Source organism: Sprattus sprattus, assembly GCF_963457725.1.
Source record: "Sprattus sprattus genome assembly, chromosome: 6".
Taxonomy (NCBI): domain Eukaryota; kingdom Metazoa; phylum Chordata; class Actinopteri; order Clupeiformes; family Clupeidae; genus Sprattus; species Sprattus sprattus.
In genome coordinates, this window is record NC_137925.1 from 24,850,529 (window position 1) to 24,877,164 (window position 26,636).

General features: G+C 45.7%; 1 protein-coding gene across 1 annotated transcript; it reads left to right on the top strand.

The window, feature by feature from the left end:
• Positions 1–6,799: 6,799 nt before the first annotated feature.
• mbnl3 (muscleblind-like splicing regulator 3) lies at positions 6,800–24,867 on the top strand. The gene is made up of 9 exons (XM_080840980.1): positions 6,800–7,700; positions 13,757–13,921; positions 14,565–14,768; positions 15,451–15,684; positions 18,991–19,144; positions 20,214–20,249; positions 21,710–21,805; positions 23,148–23,242; positions 24,734–24,867. Exons 1-9 carry the CDS (start codon positions 7,527–7,529, stop codon positions 24,749–24,751), a joined length of 1,176 nt encoding a protein of 391 aa, XP_080697106.1. The 5' UTR covers positions 6,800–7,526; the 3' UTR covers positions 24,752–24,867.
• Positions 24,868–26,636: the final 1,769 nt, after the last annotated feature.

Here is a 26,636-nt window from a genome sequence, read left to right on the forward strand (position 1 = left end):
TTCCAAAAAGTACCGTTGATTTGAATGGGCCATCCCTACGTCATACCCATACATTAATTCCTGCTAACAGACCTCTGCGAAAGATAATCACCGCTGTCATTGGCAACGGGTTTTGTACTTCTAATTCACATCTTTCATATCATTCCGCCAGAAGTCCAGTCATTTTAACGCAGCAGTAGAGAGTAATTTGAAGTCAGCAAGTAATGGGTTGCTATGCAACACCTGAAACTTCAAAGTTCTATTTGCTTGAAGAACTATTTATTTCTAAACGGTACACATGAAACGGCACCTAAATCATTAAAAAGAGGTATGTTGGAGGAATGTCTTCTATCGTTTTTGGCAAGTACCCGTATAATAAGCGGGATAATGTATTGTCCGTCGGCCATTCTCCAAAAATAATTCCCTTCAGGACGAAACAACACCCTCCGCTGCGCGTCGGGGTGTTGTTCGCCCCGTCGGGAATTATTTTTGTAGAATGACCTCCGGACAATACATTATCCCTTACTTACTTCCCCGTGCGTGCCTGTAGTTGATTAATTACCTTTTGTTAAAAAATTAAAATAAGTCAGTGTGGTTCAATGTACTGCAGCAGAGCATATAGCAAAGAGAAGCTGGCTGAGCAGACATGCAAGTATGGTTTGTGATATTTTTTTATATCTCAGTAGAAATTTTTTATTAATGGAATTAACAATTTTCCAAAACTCCCCTTTGTCTGTGTTCAGTCTAGCTTAGGGGCTGAAACACAGCCGTAACTTTATCAGTAATAGAGTTATCTGCTGTGTGTGTACACATACGTGGTCTTTATACGTTTATAAGTTAAATGGTGAACTGTATCCTTTAATATGTTTTGGCAAACTCGTATGCTCACCGTATCTTCCTGACTATTAACCGCACCGTATACCGCATTGCACTGTTTTATGTAATTGTATAAAACAAACCTGTGCATTGATCGCTGTTTATTCAATGTTACCTCATGCCATGTAGGTGTGGTGTAAGTGCAACTAGCCATTTAAAAGAGGTTTGAAATGGGGATGGGCATTTCAAGCAAAAATACTACACCGACAGTCCCTGCTCGTACGCACACTCACACGTACAAACACACAAATACCCCATTCCTACTCACAGTAAAAACGTGGGGGAAAAAAAGTGTTTTTTTCACCCTAGTACCATGAATGATAATCTTGACGTGCTTGTCTTGAGAAGGGCCAGGGGGGACTTCTTCCCCCTTATTCCCTAATGTTACATTCATATTACATAGTAAGCCCTTGCTCCATTGTCTCAGGATTGTTTAATGCCCACGTGAAGCCATTTAACATCAACCGCAAGTGGTTGTGATCACTTTGAACCTATGACTGCTTTTTATTGGTGAGCTGATTTTGAGAAATTAAACTTTGCAGCAAATGTGTTTCCTGGTTGCTATGGATGTCTAGTTGCTATGCTAGCTAACTTTTAAATAACCTTAAACAGTTAAAATGGAAGAGTTCCATTTGCATGAAATGATAGCTAACTATCTAGCTTGTGTTATAGTCTCCTTAATTTAACCTGTGCAACTTCATATTAACCAGTTCATATTCACACATTTTAACATAAGTTCATCACATGCTAGCAGTTGCCAACAGTGACTTTGGGTGCCTATGCAGTTTCATATTAACACAAGCTCATATTCACTTCATATAAAAAGGAGTTCATATTAGACGCACTAGCAACTACAAACTGTTAAGATAAGCTAGGCCAAGAAAAAAAAAATTTGTGTTTCCTGTTTCAGCCCTGAAAAAATTAGGGTAGGTAGGTAGGGATTATCTTTTTTTGTTTTTGAAACAATTGTGATGGACCGAGCCCCTGGTAACCGTCTATCCGTGGGTATGGCCGCAAGCTCAGAGTCAGAGTAAAGTTTTCCAGTTTTTTTTGGTTTATTATTTTTCAAAAGTTCAAGTATCCAAAAGTAATTTCACAAACTCATTAATTTCATTCAATCAGGCATTCACAAATCTCTTATGTCCACAGCCCATATAGAACCACAGACAGCAATTATTTTATTAGTTTAACGCTGAAACTATGTGTCAGATTTCATTTTCATATCCAATTTGAAATCTCTATCTGTCTGCAATACCGCTTGCGGCCATTACGCAACTTCGATGCTCTCACACTTGCCATGCGTTCACAGTAAAAGAAAGCACACGCAGCATCTACTGTTTGGGCAAACCTGGATACAGGGCGATGTGTTTTTCGCCTGGAAGTCTAGGGTTGGCAGTTTTTTTTAGGGTCGGTCGGGAAACAGGAAACACAACATTTTTTTTCCTAGGCCCTAGAGGTAGCTAGACTAATTCATAGCCAGGTTTGCTGGCATGAGACCTCTCACACCTCTCGCTGAGGTTTGCCTCCATAGCACCCCATTAAATACAGTCTGGTGGAAATACATGACACCCATTACTGTTTCGTTATGTAAGACTGAATGGGACTGAGCATGAATGCAAATGTGTTATCTATCTGATGTTGTTTTTACCTTGTCCATTAATGGGATTTGAGAGAGAGACCCATTCACGTTTTCTTTCTGGCAGAGTTACTGCGCGTTCAGTACATACAAATGCATTCCCGTGTATAGGGCACAGGACTGCGGTTAATAGTAGGGAAATTACAGTATGTTTATTGTTACACTAGGTCTCTATCGCTCGTAGCTTGATTGTTTTCTCATTTGTACATCGCTTTGGATAAAAGCGTCTGCTAAATGTAAATGTAATATGTTTAAGCAGGAGCTCCGATGTTATACATTCCTGTGTAACTATGTATTAATTACACCTGTAGCCATACAAGTACTTATCTAAGGATGATGACAACACATATTTTGTTTTATCAATGAGCTTTGCTATCATCAACAACAACCCACCCCCCACACACACACCAGTAGGCTTCATCACAGAAGGTCAAAAGAATAGGATTGTGCTACTTCGTAGTGGTGTTGATGTGTGTTTGTGTGCATGTCGGGGTGACCTTGTAGAGTCCGTTCTGCGCGTCTCTTTCACCACACCACCTTTGTTGCCAGCATTATGAAGACCTTAAAGCAGCTTTGCCCTGTCCAGAGAGAGCCAGGCTTCGCCTGCACCTTGGTTCTCATTAGTCCCCATTCTGCAGTAAGCCTTGCAGTAAGCCCTGTGCTCAGCTCACCCCCTTCCCTCGTGCAACTCAATCAGATCTTGTCTTTTAGGTGTCCCCAGATGCACTGGCTTGTTTTTTTTTTTTTTTTTTATTGTTTTATTTATTTAGTTTGTTGCTAATGCTGTTCTCGTTGATCAGCCTGAATCCTGACTGTGTTCTAAAATCCTTTGTGATTCATATCACTTGAAGTCGTGTGTACCCTGAACACCTGTGATCACATTTAGCCAAAAACGGAGTGATTTGCCTCCTGAAAACACGTTGTCACTGTTTCCAGTGGCGGCGTGAACACACACACGCTTCTGGCATGCTATAGTGGCGGGATATTGATTGAGTGTGTCTGACATCTTATTCAACATCCCGCCGATGTTTAGAATGCAAGTCATGCTCTTGGAAACCACCCGTCTCTTTGCTTTGCAACCTTCATTAATTCATGTGACACTTATTATTATCTATTTATGACACTGTTCAGCGTGTCTTCGAGTGTATGGTCACGTTGCTCTATCGTGGTGGTGGAAAGGACGACCTGAGTTGTGTGTGTGTGTGTGTGTGTGTTTCCATATTGGGAGTGTCAGCAAGCATCCACATGACCAGCAGCAGCGTCAGTAAACTGCTTGCTCCTGGCCTACATACTGCTGCAGTATGGAGATGGTTGGCTATTTGAAACTGGTGACACAGATATGCATAGGTCTTAATATGTGTGTGTATGCGTGTGGTTGTCTCTTTGTGTGTGTGTGTGTGTGTGTGTGTGTGTGTGTGTGTGTGTGTGTGTGTGTCTGTCTGTTTGTGTGTGTGTGTTTAGTGTTGATGCTTGTGGTTGTGTACATGAGTGTGTGTGTTTTTAGAGCATGTGTGGTTCGGTGCTGAGCCTTACTCAGTATTTGGACGTCTTCCCGGCATAGTGCTTCATCTGACTAGCAATCCTGGAGCAGGGATGAGTATGCTCCCTTGAGGAAACTCTGTATTGATCCCTCGATAGATGGAGGTGTGTGGGGAGGGAGGGAGGGTGGAGTGGGTTTGAATGGTTTGTGCAAAACCTACTTTTCCCTTCTTGTGCCCTTTTTTATTCTTTCTTTCTTTCTTTCTTTCTTTCTTTCTTTCTTTCGTCCTTCATAGTGCATGCCTTTGTTCTCTTGTCTGAAGGTGGGTATATTAATTCACTTTCCATTCCCTTCTCTCTCTCTCTCTCTCTCTTCCCTCACTCTCTCTCTCTCCTCCCTCACTCTCTTTCTCTCTCTCTCCTCCCTCACTCTCTCTCTCTCTCTCTCTCCTCCCTCACTGCAGTGCACTCCTTCTTGGCTGGCTCTCTGCACCCTCATACGCACAAACCCCCCACCACTCCCTCCGTCTGTGTCTGTCGCTATGAGACACAAGCACAGATCATATCTGCTCCGATCACCCTTCTCTCTCTCTCTCTCTTTCTCTCTCTCTCTCTCTTCATCTGATCTTGCACTATTCTTTTTTATATTTATTGATAGGTGGCTAAGTGCTATTTGACCTGCCTGCTCTTTTCCCTGGCAGTTTGTAAAACCTTAGTGTTTAGAGGGTAGTGGGCAATCTGATGGGTCATTGTGTTTAGAGAGTTGTGGGCTTTGTTTGCTGCATGTCTGATGTCAGACACACACACCCACACACACACACACACACACACACACACACACACACACACACACACACACACACACACACACACAGTCCCTCCTGAGCAAATCTCCTGCTGTTCTGCCTCATATTCTCTTCCCAGCAACACCCCCTTTGTCATTCAGAGACACGCACAACACACAGAGAGACACACACACACAAATAGGAAAAGCTGCTTCATGTCACTATGGAGATCAACACCTATACTGTGTAGTGTTTGTACTGATTTAGAAGCTGATCCTTATTTTGATCCTTAAAAACACGGATGTTAAAAAATGTCCACTTAGACCTTTTCTCTCTCTCATCCATCTGGTCATCCCTCTCTACATTCACTCCTCTCCATCCATCTCCCATGGCAACACAAGCAGCACACAGGTACAGCAGTCATTCTTGCTGAATGTCACTGCCTTTCAAATCTGCCCATAGAGCATAGCAATGACAGCCTTTACGCCACAGCAAGGTGGGGAGCTGGTGAGCGAGAGACACAGAGAAGGATGTGGAGAGAGAGAGAGTAAAAAAAGAAAAAGTCATCACTGCGTCACACTTTAGCTGATTGGCTAAAGAGCCCCTCTGTCAGCCTGCAGCGTTCCCTGTGATTGGCTGTTGCTCCTGTGCTCAGTGCTCAGCAGCTGCAGTTGTAAAAAAAAAAGGCTCCTTCTCTTCCCGGGTGATTTTCCACTGTTCTTTTCCCGTTTTGTAATTGTGTACAATGGCTGCAGTGACGTTGGAGTTGTAGGCTAATCCCCCTGTGCGCATAAATCATGAGCGTGTGCGTGTTCAGACACACTGTCACTTTATGCACAGCGGAGCACATGGGAGTTGCTGAAGTGACGTATCACGTATCACTCTCCCTCTCTCCCTCTCTTTCTCTCTCTCTCTCACTCACTCACCCGCCCGCTCTATCTCTTAATCAAGACGTAGCCTGGCCTTTTTCCTGAGCACTGCTGTCTGCCTCTCTCCTCCCGCCCTCTCTCTCTCTCCCGCCTCTCCTCTCCTCCGTCTGTCTGCGCGGCTCCTCCTCGGCTCTACCTCCTCTCTCTCTCTCTCTCTCTCTCTCTCTTTTGCTCTCCTCCTCTCCATGTGCTCTCGCTTGCCGCCCGTCTCGCTCCGGTTGCTCCTCGGCCCATCTCTCGCTCTCGCCGCGTGTCCGTCTCAGGTTTGCAGTGCAAATAGTGCGCGGGGGCTGCGGTGCCCACACTCAAGCGTCTCCTCCTTCTCCTCCTCCCTCTTGTCGTCTGTGTTTGTTTCCAAACTGCCACCTGTATTCCCCTCGCCCTCACAGATGAGTGGCACTCCTCTGCAGAGCATTTTTTTTAAGTTGACTGATCATCAACTGTTTTTCATTCTACTCGTCGCCGTCTTCTGACATACTTTTTTTAATCAACCTTGTTTTTTTTTTCCCTCCCTCTTCCAAGGCAGGTTTTTTTTGGGACAAAGCCGCACACAGGAAGAAGTGAGGACCGAAGATGACGAAAGAGTGAGAGTGTCGAGGCAAGGACCGCTGGGGTGCAGGAGGGATGCCAACAAGACTAAAATAAGAGGACAAACTACAGCCCCACAAAAGTGTCTACGCTGAGAGCAGCAGCAGGAGCTACAGCAACAGCATCAGCTACAGCAGCAGCAGCGTACCTGCCTCCACGCTTCTATGTGGGTCTACCTGCTTGGATAAATATCCCCCCTGCTGGCTTGTGTGAGTCTTTTTGGGTGTGTGTGTATGTTTGTGTGTGTGTTTCATGTGTGTGTGTATGTTTGTTTAGGGCTTGGCCTTGACTGGGATTATATTTCCCCCTGACAGGAAGACAGTTTCCCCATCTCTGCTCCCCCTGTACCCTCCCGCTGCCATTCCCCCCCCATTAGAGCAAGGACACAGGTCCATTAGTTCTCCTTTTAAGGACCTCGCCTTATCCTGACGTCCAGTCTCACTACCTCCCATCCTACCCCACCCCACCCCACATACTCCCTTCCCTTTCCTTTCACAGACATGTTAGCATAATTGCTAGCAGCACTAGCGCCCATTTTGTTTTGGCTATGGGTCATTTGGGCGCCTGAGAGGCGAGGACCTGCTAAGGACAGAGGGGGAGTTTTCGGAGAGGCAGTTTTCTTCGGACCGGACACAGGCGAGGAGCGGAGAGAAGGTGACCCGCCACAGGCGAGCGGAAAGACACAGTCTCTGAGCCAGCAGAGGGGCAGTGGCAAGACACACCCCGGCATGCCACGCTGTCCTGCCTGACCTTGGCACCTCTCTCCTGAGACAGAGCTGGACTCTGCAGACGCCCCCCCTCCCCCCCCCCCCATTGAACTACCACATCTGCGAGGACATCCATAAGGCATCTAAGTCAAAATCCCCACCTAATCTGTCAAATTCTGCTGGACCTCAATATCTTCACAGCTACTTACAAAGTGAACACTAGTCAGTATTGTTTTTGTTCTTGTTCATTTTGTCTCGAGGTGATTCTGTTGCCTCACCTGCCTGCTAAAAGACATTGGGAGTTGTAGTTTCCTGCTCAAAGACATTGGGAGTTGTAGTCCGCGTGCTCAAAGACACTGGGAGTTGTAGTCCTAGTTCTCCATCACTTCGCTGAGGCACTGTAAGGTGTTTCCTTCTTCATTGTTGCTCTGCGCTCTGTTTGCCACCGTGCCCTCCAACGCTACTGGGTGCCCCACTTCTGCTGCCCTCCCTGCCGCACCCTCCCCTCCAACCCCACCTCACTGGCGTCTGTCGTCGCCCCCTCATCATGGCTGTCAACATGGGCGTGGGTCGCGACGCCAAGTGGCTGACGCTGGAGGTGTGCCGTGAGTACCAGAGGGGCACCTGCTCCCGCTCAGACGCCGAGTGCAAGTTCGCCCACCCCTCTCGCAGCTGCCACGTGGAGAATGGCCGCGTCATCGCCTGCTTCGACTCGCTCAAGGTAACACACACTCGCACTGGCCAGACACACACACACACACACACACACACACACACACACATAGACGGTGGCTTTGCATTCTATTGATGTGCTATTCAGTTACAATGGCTCTTGAGAAAAGAGGCTGTGTGTACGTCTCATCCCAAAGGTGTCTTTGAACTCCTAACCAGTCCATGCAGAAAGACAAGCTAAGCTGACAGCTAGCCAACTCATCAGATGTATTAGAAGTAGAACCATTCAGAGTTGTTTGTTTTTTTAGAGAAAACAGCAGACAATAAAAACTGTTTCGCGCTCTCTCTCTCTCACTCTCCCTTCTATTGTGTCACCAGTGAAATGTTAAAACCAAGTGCAGAATGTTCTCTCTGATTGAAAGGCAGAAGGTGTTTCTTCCAGGCTGTACTGCCTTAGTGTGTCAGCACTGTCACTGTACCTCACACAGGCTGATTCACACATGAATTAAATACACACCTTCAATTAAGAGAAAATGCTGAGAATCTTTCGTATCCCTCTTCCCCTGGCGGGCTTTACAAGTGTCCTCAGTTTACTTAGGTAATTCTAGCTCTGTTTGCTGAAGAACTGGTGGAGGTGAAAGTCATCTCAATCGTGTCCTGCGTCATTTATTATTATTGAGAAATGCGTTTGCATATAGTCAGGGTCAAGGTATGCACTGCTGACTGAGTAGTCTGTACGTGTTGTTTAGTGTCAGTGTTAAGTGACAGTAAGTTCTCATCGAGCACAGACCCACTGGCAGTGTAGGTGTTGGCATAGTGGCATTGCCTGAAGTGGCCATGAAGGGGAAATAAGCACAGCACAATGATAAGGAGAGGCTCCCTGACAATAACTCTCACAACAAATAGCTTTGAGAAAGAGAGAGAGAGAGAGAGAGAGAGAGAGAGAGTGTGTGTGTGTGTGTGCGTGAGTGCGCTTGTGCCTCTTCTCTCTGCAGCAGGAGACACAGACAAGGGAGACTCTGTCTGAGTGCAGCAGCTGTCTGGTCTTTTTATTGAGTTAGAATTTATTATTCGGCCATTTTTCTGCTTTATGCCTCATCCTGCAGTGCAGGAGAGGGGGAGAGAGAGAATCTCAGAGGCCTAGCAACAGCTCTAGCCAGCCTATTGGGCACCGTAATCCCTCTGAAAAGATTGGTGTACTGATGGCTTGGGGTGATGTGTAAACCGTTCACCGTACTTGTACATTATTCTGAGAAATGTGATTGATGTTTTTTTTTCTTTGAATGGGAGCGATGGCAGTTTCTCTTACTGCTATCTTTTGTATACTGAGAATATCAGGGTTAAGGCTGAACGCGTGGGAGAGACTACTGAAGGTCACACACTTCCATTCTGGCAGCAGCACTAAACTCTTAACTTGGTGTTGTTTCTGTAGTCTTTTTAGCTTTCTTAACACAGTAAGGCATTTGAGTTTGTTTATCATGATCATATGTATGTGAGGGTAATCTGACAGCGCTCCTATCAGTTTCTCGATTTAATTAGCAGTTTTCCTGATATTTATGTTGATTGGTTTCAAGCTTGTGACATGTGGTATGACACCAGTACTTAATTATTCTTCCCTCGCCTCAGCCCTCCCCCTCCTGTCTCCTCTTTTTTGCTAATTTATCGACCTCCCTTAATGGCTGCCACCGTGTGGCTTCATCCAAACTGGCGACTTAAGCACGAGCCCGTCCCTCTTCCCCTAGCTGTTCCTGGGAGCCCATCTGGACCATAGACATACAGTATATAGATATATAGGTTTATATGTCTGTGGTCTGGACAGCCTGCTAACCTATTGGCAGAGGACAGCATGCATAATGCAGTTGGCCAGCCTGTGCAAATGAAGCTGCTGTCATTTGAATGATGGCAACAGTCACACGTCTGTTGTCACGCTTCTCGTCCGTGGCTAGTCCTTTGTGTTGGCCGGTGAACAAGCGCATCGCACCTCTGTCATCTCGTGTCAAGGACACCTTTTTTAAGCACGGTTGGCTGAACAGAAGCAAAACATGGCAGGAATGTGACTTACAGTATTAAGAGTCGCTATGATGTTAAAGAGCTGATACTAATTAAACAACAGCCTGGTAAGGGGTTAAGGGTGGTTTTGGTCACGAGCCCTCTTGGTGAATAAAGCGTTTCCTTCCCTCACTCTCCCCCTGTTCATGTCCGTGTCTCTGGCCAGTCAGCAGAGAGGAAGACAGCATGAGGCGAAACTTCCTCCCTGTTGCTGGGTGCGTTTCCATGGTGACGCAGAGGAGATCCCTGACCCAGTGCGTCCTACTTGATATGACTTACAGCTTTTCATTTCTCTCTCGCTCTCCTTCTCTCTTTCTCTCTCTCTCTTGCTCGCTCTCTCTTTCTCTCCCCCCCACTCTCTTTCCCCTCTCTGTGTCCTTCTCCGTGAAGAGGTGAACTGTGTTGGCCCTGGCAGAGAGCCTGTGCTGCGTGTGCGTGTGTACATACAGCCATGTGTGTAATATCTCAGCGCAGTATTAGTTGCTGTCAGTCTGTAATATCATATCTCCCCCAGTCCCTCATTAATAATGCAGCAGAGTCTATGCTCTGCAGGGATTGGCCAGTGCTGATGGTGTTCCTTAGTGATCTGCTGAGCTGGAGTGGGCTCCAGAGATTTTGAAGCTCATTACACGTGTCTCTCATTGTCTCTCATAGTCTCTTAATGTTTACCATGTAAAGTGTGTGTGTGGGGGCCTGTGTATGGTGGGGAAGATTTTAACCGACTCACAATTTGTTTAGCAACAGCAATTTTACAGTATTTTTTTGTAGGTTTGTGTGCACGTGCCTAAAATAGCATTTTGCTGTAGTCAGGCCCGGCAAGCGGTTGCCTGTAGCCGGTTGCTGTTGAGTTTTGGGTACGTCAGGCAACCGTGAACACAGGAGAGTGTCCCAGTGTTTTGCTGTCGTCCTCCTCCTCGCGGCGCCCTTTCGTCCCCCTCCCGATGTTGCTCGGCTATCCATCATGCTGTCCCCGCTGCTGTGATGCTCCCACCACCCAGCTCCATCTTCATTAGCCTGACCTCATACGCAGCCTGGAAAAAAACAAGCCAAGAGCGTACCGTTTCACTTCCAATCGCACAACGCTTGTATCACTGTAAAGACCAGGCCTACGTGGCAAACGGGACCTTTAAAAGGTTGGGAGAAGCTTAAACATCTAATTTTGCATCGACTGACAGCCAGCCAATCAGATTCTCCCTCAGTCTATGTCAGGTGGGTGGGGTGGACTTATTGGGTGACTGGAGAGAGACGGATGCCGTGCATTTCAGATCAAACCAAGACGTGGAAATACCACTGCCAGAAAGCAGACTTTAAACGTTGTGGAGGGGCTTGAGGAATTAACGTCGGTCCCGTTTACAGGGCTGCTGAAAAGGCAAAGCCTGGCTCTGGTGGCTTAACGGCAGATGACGGGGCAGGGAGGGCAGTGTAGCCTGTTTAAGTCACTAGGGAGGGCAGTGTAGTCTGTTTAAGTCACTAGGGAGGGCAGTGTAGTCTGTTTAAGTCACTAGGGAGGGCAGTGTAGCCTGTTTAAGTCGCTAGGGAGGGCAGTGTAGTCTGTTTAAGTCACTAGGGAGGGCAGTGTGGTCTGTTTAAGTCACTAGGGAGGGCAGTGTAGTCTGTTTAAGTCACTAGGGAGGGCAGTGTAGCCTGTTTAAGTCGCTAGGGAGGGCAGTGTAGTCTGTTTAAGTCACTAGGGAGGGCAGTGTAGTCTGTTTAAGTCACTAGGGAGGGCAGTGTAGCCTGTTTAAGTCGCTAGGGAGGGCAGTGTAGTCTGTTTAAGTCACTAGGGAGGGCAGTGTAGTCTGTTTTAGTCACTAGGGAGGGCAGTGTAGTCTGTTTAAGTCACTAGGGAGGGCAGTGTAGTCTGTTTAAGTCGCTAGGGAGGGCAGTGTAGTCTGTTTAAGTCGCTAGGGAGGGCAGTGTAGTCTGTTTAAGTCACTAGGGAGGGCAGTGTAGTCTGTTTAAGTCGCTAGGGAGGGCAGTGTAGCCTGTTTAAGTCACTAGGGAGGGCAGTGTAGTCTGTTTAAGTCACTAGGGAGGGCAGTGTAGTCTGTTTAAGTCACTAGGGAGGGCAGTGTAGCCTGTTTAAGTCGCTAGGGAGGGCAGTGTAGTCTGTTTAAGTCACTAGGGAGGGCAGTGTGGTCTGTTTAAGTCACTAGGGAGGGCAGTGTAGTCTGTTTAAGTCACTAGGGAGGGCAGTGTAGCCTGTTTAAGTCGCTAGGGAGGGCAGTGTAGTCTGTTTAAGTCACTAGGGAGGGCAGTGTAGTCTGTTTAAGTCACTAGGGAGGGCAGTGTAGCCTGTTTAAGTCGCTAGGGAGGGCAGTGTAGTCTGTTTAAGTCACTAGGGAGGGCAGTGTAGTCTGTTTAAGTCACTAGGGAGGGCAGTGTAGTCTGTTTAAGTCACTAGGGAGGGCAGTGTAGTCTGTTTAAGTCGCTAGGGAGGGCAGTGTAGCCTGTTTAAGTCGCTAGGGAGGGCAGTGTAGTCTGTTTAAGTCACTAGGGAGGGCAGTGTAGTCTGTTTAAGTCACTAGGGAGGGCAGTGTAGTCTGTTTAAGTCACTAGGGAGGGCAGTGTAGTCTGTTTAAGTCGCTAGGGAGGGCAGTGTAGTCTGTTTAAGTCACTAGGGAGGGCAGTGTAGTCTGTTTAAGTCGCTAGGGAGGGCAGTGTAGTCTGTTTAAGTCACTAGGGAGGGCAGTGTAGTCTGTTTAAGTCACTAGGGAGGGCAGTGTAGTCTGTTTAAGTCACTAGGGAGGGCAGTGTAGTCTGTTTAAGTCGCTAGGGAGGGCAGTGTAGTCTGTTTAAGTCGCTAGGGAGGGCAGTGTAGTCTGTTTAAGTCACTAGGGAGGGCAGTGTAGTCTGTTTAAGTCACTAGGGAGGGCAGTGTAGCCTGTTTAAGTCGCTAGGGAGGGCAGTGTAGTCTGTTTAAGTCGCTAGGGAGGGCAGTGTAGTCTGTTTAAGTCGCTAGGGATGGAAAAACTGAACCATTTTTATTGTTAAGCTGATCACTAAACGAATCACTCAACACAAATATTTTACTAAAATTGGAATGCATTTGTGTGCTGAAATGTTATTCATTTCCTGATTTTGATTTGCATGAGTTCCTTATGGCTGATTTCACTGAGGCATAGTTTCAAAGTAAAATAACCAGCAGTCTCCTTCACAGCACCCATGTCTTCTTCAGTTTTGTTGCAGTTTATTTTTGCAGCAGTGATGTGTTAGATGTGTTGTGTGTGTGTGTGGTGTGTGTGTGTGTGTGTATTTGTTGTGTGTGTGTGTTGTGTGTGTGTGTGTGTGTGTGTTGTGCTTTATGGGTGTGTGTGTGTGTGTGTGTGTGTGTGTGTGTGTGTGTGTGTGTGTGTGTTGTGTGTGGGTGTGTGGGTGTGGGTGTGTGTGAGGCTGCAGCACACATTAGCGCCATGCTGCTCCTCAGGTTGGACAATGCCGCCCTGCCGCCATGAGTTCCAAAACTGTTTGCTTTTCGTCTTGCACTGAAAGCCAAACGTAGATAAGACACGGTGGCTGTGATACGAGCTGGCCTTCCGTGTGGGGGACTGTGAGATACTGGCACATGTTTCTCTAGTGTGTGTCTACTGATGGGAGCCATAATGCAAGTGAAGACATTCACAATAGAAGCACTTTGAGCTGCATTATTCTGCATGAAAGGTGCTCTATACATAAAGTTTTATTATTATTATTAATATTATTGTTATTATTATGATTATTATTATTCACGTACAGCCTACTGCTTTCTACTCTTCTTTCAAATGTGTTCGACGTGCATGGAAGAGTATAGCTGTGGCTGTGTGGATCTTATTTAATTTCAAAACCATAATCCATTTGCATTTTATCAGTTTCTATTTAAGGCCTGTCTTCATTACTCAGGAAATCTCCCTCTAATTGATCCCCTCTATCAGTGTGGTCTTATCTATCTGCCATCCTGCAGTAGCTCCCTGAAATCTAATAACTCTGAGTCCCTGAAATGTGTCATTTAGCTCCTTCTCTTGCTCCTCCTCTTTCTCCTCCTCCTCGGTCCTGTCCCCATCCCCCCTCCTCTCGCAGGGCCGCTGCACACGCGATAACTGCAAGTACCTGCACCCCCCGCCGCACCTGAAGACCCAGCTGGAAATCAACGGCAGGAACAACCTGATCCAGCAGAAGACGGCCGCCGCCATGTTGGCTCAGCAGATGCAGTTTATGATGCCAGGAGCCCAGCTGCAGCCCATAGTGAGCGGATGTTTCCAAGGCAACACTAACACATAGGGAATACTAACACATAGGGAACACTAACACATAAACACTGACACATAGGGAACACTGACACAAAGGTAACAGTGACACAGGGAATACATAGGGAACACTAACACATAGGGAGCACATAAGGAACACTAACACATAGGGAACACTAACACATAGGGAGCACATAGGGAACACATAGGGAACACATAGGGAACACTAACATAGGGAACACGATAGGGAACATGATAGGGAACACTAACACATAGGGAACACTAACACATATGGAACACTAACATAGGGAACACTAACATAGGGAACACTAACATAGGTAACACAGGGAACACATAGGGAACACATAGGGAACACATAGGGAACACTAACACATAGGAACACATACACATAAGGTGGACACCATAGACTGCAGCCAGTTAGCTAGATGCAATTGTTAATGCATTTCTAATATTCTTTCCTTCCCTCTCTCTCTCTTTCCCTTTGTTTTTTTCCCCTCCATTTGCTTTATTTTTGTTTTTATCTCCCCTTCTATCTCATTTGCCCTTGCTCTCCCTCTCCCTCTCTCTCTCTCCCTTCCTCCCTCTGCCTCTTCTCTACCCTCCCCCTCTCTCAATGGCAGAACTCGTTCCAAATGTCTCCCTCGCTGGCCAGCAGCCCCAGCATGGCGTTCGGCCCGTACCTGAGCCACATGAGCCACACGGGCATGGGGCTGATGCCTGAGCTGATGCCCAGCGCACCCATGCTGGTCCCGGGGAGCCCCACGGGCATCGCCATGGGAAACGGAAACTCTGCGCAGAAGCCCATGCGCACGGACAAGCTGGAGGTACTGCAGTGCACCACGCGCCTCAGGCTCCTCACGCTGCGCCGGGACGCTCTGCCCCGCAGCCCTCTCCTTTTCGCCCCACAGCCCCTCTCTTCTCCTCTCCCCTCCGCGCCCCTACAGATTGTGCACATATGTGCAAGAATGTATTTGGGGCATGGCCATGGCTGAAGCCAGACTAGCAGTCAGCAGCGTGGGGTTTTGTCAGCAGTTCATCTCTCTGCCATAAACAGCAGCTTTAGAGGGGTGGACACTGTTGGAAAGGGATTAAGCTCTACACATGGTCATCTGGTCATACACTTACAGTGGGACTGACACTGTGTGTTGTTTGTTGTGGAATATGCTAGATGGTGTATTTGTGAAGGAGCAGAAAATTATAATCAGTATTCTGATGCATCTTGATTCCGTTTCAGGAATTGTAATGCATTTGTTCACATTTCTCAAACCCTCAAAATGCATTTAAAATGAATTCTGTGAAAATACCTGAAAGCAGATGAATCATGAATGCCATAGAAAATAGAGAAAAAGTGGTCAACTCTTGTATTTTAGTCATCCATTTAGAATGAGAAGAATGAGAAGTTCTTCTATGAATAGATAAAAGCAGAGGCCACGTGTTCATCAGGATCCTGAGGCTGTTTCCTAAACCAATGCTGTTCCAATCCTCTCCATTTCCTCCGTCTCGTAGGTGTGCCGCGAGTTCCAGCGGGGCAACTGCACCCGGGGCGAGAACGACTGCCGCTATGCACACCCCATGGAGGCGGCCATGGTGGACGGCAGCGAGAACTCCGTCATCGTCTGCATGGACTACATCAAGGGCCGCTGTACGCGCGACAAGTGCAAGTACTTCCACCCGCCCGCGCACCTGCAGGCCAGGATAAAGGCTGCCCAGCACCAGGCCAGCCAGAACGCTGCCGCCATGGTGAGTCAGGCCTGGGTCACTCCCGTCCAGAATTCTTATATTGATAGATTTGTTTTTGGCTTTTTTTAGTGCCTTTAATTGACAGGTTAGTGAAGAGTGGGACAGGAAATGGAAGGGAGGAGAGGTGGGGAGTGGACTGGAGAAATGACATTGGGCCGGATTCAAACCTGTGTCCTCCGTGGGCGTCAAGCCCGAATGTGTTCGAGGCTACTGTGTGAGCAACAGTGTTCCCCTCTGATATTGATATTAACATTTAGCAGACGCTTTTATCCAAAGCGACTTACAAGGATGTACGTATATACATTTTACATCTACACTGATGGAACACATCAGGAGCAATTAGGGGTTCAGTGTCTTGCTAAAGGACGCTTCCACAGTGGGGACCCTATCTTGCAACCTTCTGATTACTAAATGATTCTCTACCTCCTGTACCACTGTCACCCCCTTTCTGACACTGACACTGGACAAGTCATCTTGGAGACAGACACAGGGGCTATTTCTGTCCCTCTTTTCTGTCTTGGATGGTGACTGAACATTTAGCTCTATGGCTCAAATTAAAAAGTTAATAAGGCTTGAATTGCTGCTTTTTCTTAGTATTTTTTAATGCAATTCCTCTACATTTAACTACTAGCTTCGACACCAGACTGAGGTCTAAATAGGGTGTCTGCAATGCCAGTTCCACCACAGGGGTAAAACTGCCCTACATAATGACCCACCTTCTCAAATAGCTGCAGCAGCACTGAGCCATAAATATCCATACATCAAGACTTCCATTGTCATTTTCAAAGTTAGTTTTAAATAATAATAATAATTCATTTTATTTGTAATGCACTCTACATTCAAGCAGAATCTCAGAGTGCGACATAGGTAAAAACAGCTCATAACAAAAGCACAGTTTAAAAAATGATACGTTTTTAAAAAAGTAGGAAACCCCTTTCTGAATAAAAAGGTTTTTAGGCCAGTCTTAAAACAGTCTAGTGTCTGTGTTGCCCTTAAGTGGTCCGGCAGGCTGTTCCACAGTCGCGGAGCTTCAGAGGAGAAGGCCCGGTCGCCCATGGTGCGTAGCCTAGTGTTTTCCACGTGCTTCCTGTTCTGAAATCCCCGGCAGGCATGTTTGACTACTTAACCAGGGGCAGTAGTCCTTGTCCGTGTCCTTGTCAAAAAGCCAGTGTCAGAAGGAATCTGAGGCTCTTCATATTTAATCACTGTGACACAGTGATCAAAGCTTATTCGATAAGAGCACTTCCTCATTATACATGTGAGCGTCCAGGAAGCCTGTTAAATGAAACGCAGCCTCTTGACATTCAAGGTTGCCCATCTCAGAGATGCGCAGAGATCGTGCCACCTGCCAGTTCAAAGATTAAACACTATGTTGTGCTGGCATCATCCACAGACGGCTAATTCATAATCACTTAAACCCAGCAATTATTGAGTGTGTGTTTCAGATTTTTCCAAAAATGTGTTAGGCCTGTGTTTATGTGTGCATGTGTGTGATTGTGTGTGTATGCACGTGTGTGTGTGTGCCTGTGTGTGTGTGTGTGTGTGCCAGTGTGTGTGTGTCTAAGTGTGTGTATGCATGTGTGTGTGTGCCTGTTTGTGTGTGTGTCTGTGTGTGTGCACGCATGTGTGTGTGTGTGTGTTTGTGTGTATTTGCGTACTTTTAACCCTGTTTTAACACACCCTTGTATCTCTGCATGTGGCTGAGTGCTAAATTATTCAGCATCTCTGGCTGGCAGCGGCTGGGTGAGGCGAGTCCTTTGTCTCCCCCTGTGATGTATGAAGCCTCCTGCCACTGTGGTGTGTGTGTGTGTGTGTGTGTGTGTGTGTGTGTGTGTGTGTGTGTGTGTGTGTGTGTGTGTGTGTGTGTGTGTGTGTGTGTGTGTGTGGAGGCTCCTGCCACTGTGATCAACTGCTAACAAAGTCTGTCTGCAGTGCAGGTGCAGGAAAAATGAGAGAGGGGGGGAGAGAGTAACAGTGAAGAGAGAGTATTGTTTGTGCTTTTTTGGTGGCGTCACCAAATGTATTTAAATGAGGGGTAAATATTATATTGCTTTAAACATAGCAAGAGCACAGTTTTGTTTTCTGTGATAAAGTTTGACTGGCAGGGCTGCGTTTCATCTTCACATTGATCACACTAAGCTCATGTTAATCTTGGGCTGCAGTCTAGAAGGAGCTAATTAATCTACCTCAAAGACGTTAATGTTGCGTTTGCTTGCCCATAAAACCAGTCCTGCGTAGCACTAAAGCAGTCTCCTCTCGCACTCTACATTCACTCTCGCACTCTGCTGTGTTCACTCTCACACTCTGCTGTGTTCTCATCCCCATCTCATCCTGTGTCTGCTGACATCTCCCACATTGCCTGTGTGTTACCGCTGCCACCACCACTGCTACACGCCCATGCTGCTTTAACGTCTTCCCTGCCTATTGTGTCGCATCGTTATTGGTCTGCTGTCGTCACATGCTTGCTGTCCGCTATCGCAGCCCCAGCCTGTCATTCGTCCCCAGAAGCACACCCTGCAGCCAGCCCCTGACCTGGTATTTGGACCCTCCGCTCGTCTAAATCTGGTGCTCAGTGTCATAGTCTTACACTTCCTGTGTACTTGTGTGGTAAACCCATCTTGAACCCTGTGCAGAGCCTAAAGATGTGTGTTTTGATGTATCTGAACGGTCTTGGTTTTGAGTCAGAAATTGACAGTGAATAATTCATGCGTTTCTGTGTCTCTGCATTAGTAAGTGTTGTTGCGCATTTTAAAATTCATAGTATTCATACATTTTTCTGAAGCTTTGTGGCAAATTCTATTTGATTCTCGCATTTGTGCTAATCTAATGGTGGAAACAAATGATGCTAAACTTTCACCCCGACAAACGGCAACCTAGGCTCTTGAGTAAACAGTAAATGAAAACCAATTAGTTTGCAGTCTGCAGTTTGGTGCCCCGTTGGTCATCAGTGGTTGTTAAAGCAAGTGACAGATTTGTAGTGGGGTTTAGGTTGTAGCATCAGACTCATGAGAACTTGTGAGCTCTGATCATCTGATTCAGTCTTCCCTTGAGCTTGTGAGTCCTTATTTGACCTTGGGTTTGACTCTCACCTTATCCCTTTATGTTCCCCCTCTCTGCCCCCTTCTCATCCCTTTCCCTCTTCTCTTTCTTCTCCCTTTTCTCTCCCTTCACATCTGTTCCTCTCTTCTTCTTCTTTCACTCACTGTTTTTCTGTCCCCTTTCTCTCTTTTCTTCCTCCTCTCTCTCTCTCTCTCTCTCTCTCTTTCTCTCATTTTCACCCTCTCTGCTCCCCCCCATCATCCCCAGGCCTTGCCTCCAGGTTCAGTGCAGCCCCTTCAGAAGAGGCCCACCCTGGAGAAGAGTAACGGAGCGTCTGCTGCTGTCTTCAACCACAACATGTTCCACTACCAGCAAGCCCTGGCCAACATGCAGCTGCAGCAGCAAGCCTTCATCCCTGCAGGTGAGCCTCTTTGGACCGATGCCCACATGCTGGGCTGGGCTGGACTGGGTTGGGCTGGGCTGGACTGGGGCCCGTGGGAACGCTATACAGCACATAACCATGCTCCGCACGTACCGCTGCTTCTTGTGTGGACTAGGGTGTCAGCGCAGGCAGGCGCAGGCAACGCGGTCACATCAAAGCCACACCCAGCATGCATGCACAGCCTGCAGGGCTTCCTGAACTGGATACTTTTGATACTCCTCCACTCCTTTTTTTCCCTCTCTCTTCCCGCGCTCTCTCGCTTTGCTCTATATCTCTGTCTCTCTCTTTCCCTCTACCATCTTTCTCTCTCATTTATTATCCTGACACTTTGTCTCTCTTTTTTTTCTTTCACTCTTCCACCCCTCCATCTCTCCTTTTAATGTCTCCTGCCGATGCATGTGTGCCTCTCTAATTGGTCCCCTGCACCACTCCGTCATCTCCAGATGCCCCACTGCAGCAAACGCTGTAGGGACGAGATTAGCATGTTAAGCCCGGTTCCCCAGTGTCCTGTAGCAAGGAGCTTCCTGGAGATCAACAACCCAGGACAATCACAGCCAGCTCGAAGCCACTATAGACCACTGCAGGTCTGCATTTGGAACTAAAGGCTCTGTAATCAAGCCAGATGAGAATGTTTCATATCCCCTACTTTCTACCAATGCTCCCAGTGAACCTGAACCAGCTTTACTTTAACATTTTGTCCATAGCGACGTGCAAGCTGCGGCATGAATTAATATTAACATTAGCATCTCTGCATCTCACACAATCCATGCAAGCACGCTAACACTGACACCGCCGGGGTCATAGGTGAATAGGCAATCCCCACCACATAACTGTCTGGCCGCTACATCCCCCCACCTCGGTGTATCTGTTCTTTTGCATCTTTGCATCGCTGCCATCTTGTCATCCGGTGTGACTTGTCATTATTGGAGTTGTCCTCTGTCACATTAACCTGGATGTTGTTGTTGTTCCCATTGACTTCATCCTCATGTTCTGACCACCTGCCTCCTCTCTCCCCCTCACTGTCACCTGTGTGCGCTTGATGGAAAAGGCCCCTACCTGTGCATGAGTCCCTCTGGAAGTGTTGGTAGGTCTTTTGCCCCCACTCTGTGTAAGATGGTAGTCTGGGGGATGTATCTAGGCTGTCTGGGAGACTCACAGAACCTAAGAAAATTAAGCATCTAATTCAAATTACAGTAGCATAATAATATTAGTATGCACACATGACATGGATACATAGTCTATATTAACATAGAAATTAAATTAATTAACAATTTGTGACTGTTAAATCTAATGGGAGTACTGTCACCCATTCAGCATTATGGAAAGCAGACCTGCCAATGTCAGAATTAGAACTGTCAATGTGCTTTCACATGAATTACAATTATCATAATAAATTAATTAACATACTAAATTATGTAAGTAGGACATTAATTGTCCACACATTGGCATTCCATGATAAATCAGAGATTCCAGCAAATCAGCAAATCAGAGATGACCAATCATTTTCCAAGTAGAGATGACTTTGCAGATTTTAGACATTAAGTATCAAGTGTATTTACTATTCTGGTTAGTTGATATATCTGTACTGTTGTGGGCATGCTTAGTTTAATCAATTACTTTTCTGTAAAGTAATCCTCTAATACATTTTTTTTAAATGAAATTACAATGTAAAATATGTTATGCTATTGGCTTTTTGCTGTGAACATTTCGCGAATTTTTGCAAAACTTTCCCTGAAAATCTTTTCATTCCATTTCATTAGCCCTCATTCCCCATATGTTATCCATGAAATTCTGTGGTTATTGCATCAGTCAGACAGGAGCCATATCTCTGGTACAAACAACTTTCAATAAAGTGCCTGTGAGCCATCTTAAAATCATTATCAGGCTCTCTCTGCAAGGTGCCCGGCATCAGATTATGATAGTTGAGTAAATGTGCGTTGTTTTCTGAAAGTCATGTGTAGCTGAACACAACTCTGCACTCATCAGTGGTTTGTTGTCTTTGAGCTTTTGCTGCCAAGTAGTCAAAGGTTGGCGGGTCTCAGAACAGTCATTTATTTGCACAGGAATGAAAACAAACGCATGTACACATGCAGTTACACATCATTTACCCTTGCCTTTTCAATCACTTTAGTTCACCACTAGACACCACTAGACACTGATCTTTTTTGACTCATACTGCAATTACCAGAGGGTTTTTGATGGTCAGGTCAGATGGAGATTTCACACATCTCAGATGGCATTTGTGTCATGTCTGTCTGCATCCATCTGTCTGTCTGCTTGCTTGGCCAGCCCTGGTTGGCTTGTTTTGACAGTGTGTGTGTGTGTGTGTGGGTGTGGGTGTGGGTGTGGGCGTGTGCACGATAGTGAATGTGTATTAGTAGCACAGCTTGCAGATGAGGTTGCAGCCAAAGGGGGATTGTTAAGGCTTACCAGTGGGCTGTGTTCATTGTGCCATTAAGACCTGCTTCCTCTCTCTCTCTCTCTGCTCCTCTTCCTCCTCGATCCCTGTCTATCTCCCCCTCTCCCTGCTGAATCTATCTGTAGGGCTTTTCAAACCCCCAGAGAGCCGCTGGGAGAGAAGGGATTGGAGCAGTTGCAGGCAGCCCCACAGTCGCCTCCTATCAATGCCCGGACATGCTGGTGAGGGCAGCGTCCAGGTCTCCCACCCCTCCCCTTCTTTCCTAACCCCCCAACACACACACACACACACTCTCCTCTCCTCTCTAGTGTTTGTCTTCAGTGGCTCACATAGTCAAGGTCTAATATAGTACTTCTGCCCTCACAGAGTTCAGTTTGGGCCAACATCAACCTGTTTTAGCACAAGAGTGCTGCCCTTGGAAGTTTAGCTCCGTCTCCTTTTTTATGCCCGCTGTGCCCATGCTGGGTAGGAATGCTACTGAACTCGGTCCAGTTCATTTTGTGTTTCAGAGGGAGATCGTTAGGTCAGGGTTTAGGTAGTGAGTTTGTTTGTGTGTATGTGCGTATGTGTGCGCAGTCTGGTGGTTTTATTTACAGTATCCGTTTTGTTGTGGCATTTGCTGTTTGATATCATCCATTTTAGTCATATTATTATTGTTCTTTTACAGTGTAACATTTTGCAAATTCTCAATTTTAGCTTTTCTCTGCTAAAAAAATCATTATTGTCTAAGACATGTAAACACACAGACACAGAGCTGAAAACTATAAAATTATCCTGCAGGTGTCACTGTCTTAAACAAATATTTGAACTATTTTGACCAATGACCATCCCATGTTTTTATTGGCAAAACAGTTAATGAAAAGGTGAACCAAGTCCAGTTGAAAGGAATGTAATTTTGCGTTGCTTGTATAAAGCTCCTACAGTTTTGTAAACACTGAGAATGTCTTGTACAATAGTTCCTGAAGAGTTGCCCCTGAAAATCAAGAATAGCTGTAAAATGTTAGCTGGCAAAGAGTTAGAATACATGAGAAAATTCCAACAATAGGGTAGAAAAGGACTGGTAACTACACTTTTCATGTATTTTTGCAATAGTATGGACTCCTTAAGAGATGACTAAGAGGGTCATGTTGTTGTAGGGGCCCTGATGAGATGCTCAGCTGCTGGTGTTTTTAAGTTGTGCCCTTTGATCCTCCTGCACCACCATACACATGGTCACTGTATGCTTCATCATTATACAACTCTCAGATATCTGTCTGATTGAATTGTATGATAACGTATTATTCCCATATTTTTTTGCCATTTCAGTTACAGTGCAAGATGTACTTTCTCGTGGAACAAGTTTGTTCTTGTCCAAAGGAAACTGATAATGTAACTTTGTCATTGTTTTTAAGTTTACTTGCATGTCATGTTTGTGAGTGAAACTCCCATCTTGGCAATGTCACTTGATTGTTGCCATGTCTCTCTCCCCTCTTCCTCTCTCATATTTGGTCATGATAATCATAACATTCCTCCTCCCCTGTCCCCTCTCCCCTCGTCTCTCGTCCGTGACTCGCCTGAAAAAAGTTCCCATGATGCACGGTGCCACCACTTCCACTGTTTCTACGGCTACGACCCCAATCACCAATGTTCCTTTTGCCGAGTCAGCAGCCTCCAATCAGGTTTGCCCCCTCATTTTGGCCTCTCCTATTGGTTTACCCGTAGGGCCTCAGACCTGGGTCCATAGAGAACAAGCATTTTTTTAACTCGCTTTGGAGTAAAGAAAATCCAGTGTTATGTTCTTAAACATTATCATTTGTTCTCAAACTCAAGATTCCAGCTTCCTTACAAAAGTATTTGTGTTTCAAAGTATTGCCAGGTTTCCATACCTTTGTTTCAACTGCCTTGTGTATTATCTACGAGACCTTGGCACAGCCATACAAATATTTCCTTGGGAGTTAGTCTCCAGGAGACCCTCTCTGAGATAGCCCTGGGTGAATGGTGCTCTTGTGCTCTTGGAAACACCCTAAACCCTGATGGATTTAAACTCTCTATGGATCACAGATGGGCCTGATCTTTAGCTCAGCTCCTCAGTGTTGCTTTCTGTGTGTTGCATGCTCACACTCCTGCCACGTTCTCTGTGTTTTCTGTTGGAGGATCGGAGAGAATGACACTGTGTGCTGCCTGCCACCCCCTATATCCATGTCGCACATTTGATCCTCATTCTTTTCGCCCCCTTTCTCTTTTTTACTATGCTTTTCAATTTCTTTGCTTGCTTTCTGGTTGTGTTCGTAGTGTGCTCCTGGCACAGTTGGATGGTTAGAACAAGGTTAATGGTAAGTGATTCTGTACTGTTTGGAAAAGATAGAGGGAAACTGAAAAAGAAAAGTGAAGACCTTCATTAAACTTCACTTTATACTAAAACCAGACCTATGCACAGAATAACATCACATATTAGCCACTTGGATGCCACTTAATCGTCACTGATGTGTTTATTTGTCATTTCCAATTGCAGTGTCCTCATCTTTCTATGTATGACATGGTTTTGATGTCAACACTCATTATTGTTCTGATCTTAGGTCACACAGTGTGTCTAATATTTGTTTTTTTAGATGTTCTATTTGGATATGGATTAGGCATAGGCTGATGTGTTATATGACCTCTCTTACCCTCTCCCTTTGCTTCTTTCAAGTCAGTAAATCACCTCTCATGTCAGAATGTGATTTGTTGCAGTTGCGGTATTGCAATCTACTACTTCAGTTCCATTTTCTTTGCTGCATATAACTCTACCATACCCTAGGGGATAATGAGGGAGTCAGCATTCATTTCCTGCTTTGCTTTTTTTTTATCATCCAATTATTTCTTAAAAGCAAATGCCAAATGGGTTTGGGTCTGGTATGAAAATAGGAAATCATCTTTTGTTTTGTCAATAATATCTACATTTTATGATATTTCGGATGATAGGCCTCTCACAATTTCCTTTTAAAAACCATTCAAATCACAGAAATTGATAATAATCACTGCAAAGCAGATTGATGTCTGAAGTGTAGTTTTAATACAGCTGTGAAAATGTAGTAGATTGAATAAGTTGTGTAATCTTGTATCTCTCTCTCTCTCTTTATCTTTCCCTCTGTCTGTCTGTCGGCCTTTCTCTCTGTCTTTTCCTCCAACAGACCCCTCCGAGGTTCTGAGTTCTGACCCGGTCGACTTCCAGTGCATTCCCATGGAAACCTACTTCTGCCCTGTCCCTAAACTCTTTATGGCAGCCCCCATGACCCTAAGCCCAGTAGGCCTCAACCGAAACTCCAGTTAAAACGCCATCAGCCTGGTAGTAGACATGTGCCCAAGGGCACAACAGAAACATGGAATGCAGCAAACATGTGCCTAATCGATATGTTCCCCGATTGGGGCCATACATTCACTTCATCACTCTTCATCTCTGAAACGTTCACATTGTGGATTTAAAAAAAAAAAACTAATTTGACAAAGGTTTTGTTCAAACTAACACAGGCAATACCTAAGTTTGGGCCCACAACTGTTAAAGGAAGCCAGCCATGTTGAAGAAGAGGTACTTTACAAAGCAAGGCGAGGTGGAAGCAGGCGAAGCAGAGCTCCCCAGTCCTAACAGCCATACAGATACTCAGATGATCTCCCTGTGACATCATCATCTCCCAGTGTCACATGAATGCACACTGGCGGGAGCTCTGGATTCTCTGCCACAGTCTGCGAGGGCTCAGGAAAAGCAGAGGAGCTTGAGACACAGTCACATGATGACAGCATACAGGCCTTAAAGGCTAAGAGTTCACAGAAGGAAAAAAGAGACGAATGTGAAGGGGCCGTGTGCCTGTGTTCCAAGCGTTTCCCTTTTTTTAAAACGAGTTTCAGCTGTCCTTAAGGCCTTTTTTTATGGTGTTTTAGGTGATGTTGGCTGTTTTTATTTGGAATTTCCTTTTGTTTGTTTTGGCAGCCCAAGATGAAATTGTGATCCTGAAAGAGCATTGTCATGTTTACATTTCAAAATGGCTGTAGAACACCTGTCATTTTTTATACTGTTTCTCTGTAATGTTTTGTTTTTAATCATATTTCCATTAGGCTATGATTGTAAGATCGCCTATTCCAAAACAGCATTCAGAGCAGATAGCCTGGGGGCATAGAGGCTTCATTTAGTTGATTCGTCTGTGCCTTTGGGTGACGAGCTGAAATAATGAACGGGCTGATTTTTTCTGTCTCTCCCTTTTAGTATCGTCATGGAATTACTCAAACCCACAATGTCCTTCAAGATTGGGAATGCACTTTTGTGTTGTGTACAAAAACATTATGCTGTAGGATTTGTCCATATATGTGTATAGTTGGTCGCTATAGACACACAGGAATGCATGTGGTAGCAATTGGCTGCATAAGATGCATTCCTGTGTGTCGTAACACAAGCCTCTCAGCCAATGAAGTATTTAATATGAATTGATCTGGAATGATTGTTTAAAAAATAAGTGGTCTTTTGTATATGTGTGATTCCAAATTTACTGAAAGAATATTTTTTTTCTTGGCAATGAGTTACAGATGATACATCCATAGGTGTTGGTCTACGCCATAATGTGACGGACATATTGGAGAAGATCAAGAGATCTATCCTCAAATGTTCCTCATACCTCTTTAACTGCCCTAAGCAGCGGAGTATCTTCATGTCTGAGTTCATGTCTTAATATGTGTGTGTCAAACACAACAGTGTGTCTAGACTCCAGTATTACTGGATAATAATGTATGCTTTATAATATTCAGATGACTGAATATCTCGTATCGTTTTCAAAATTAATATAGAAATGTGCCCCTTTACATCCCACCCAAGGACGCAAGGTTGATTGTGCAGCACAGTGCAGTTTCCTTCTTTTCTGTTCTCAGTCCGGTGTGCGTCTCAGTCCCCTGTCAGTCGTCGAGGATGAGCCTTTTTCTCAGGGCAGAGCTGTCTCTGCCACGTGCCATGTCTCCTGATGCCCCTGTAGAGACACAATCTGTTTGTCTGTCCCTGCCGCCTCACTCTGGCAGGAACATGCACGTTATATATGATTTTCAGCCTCTGAC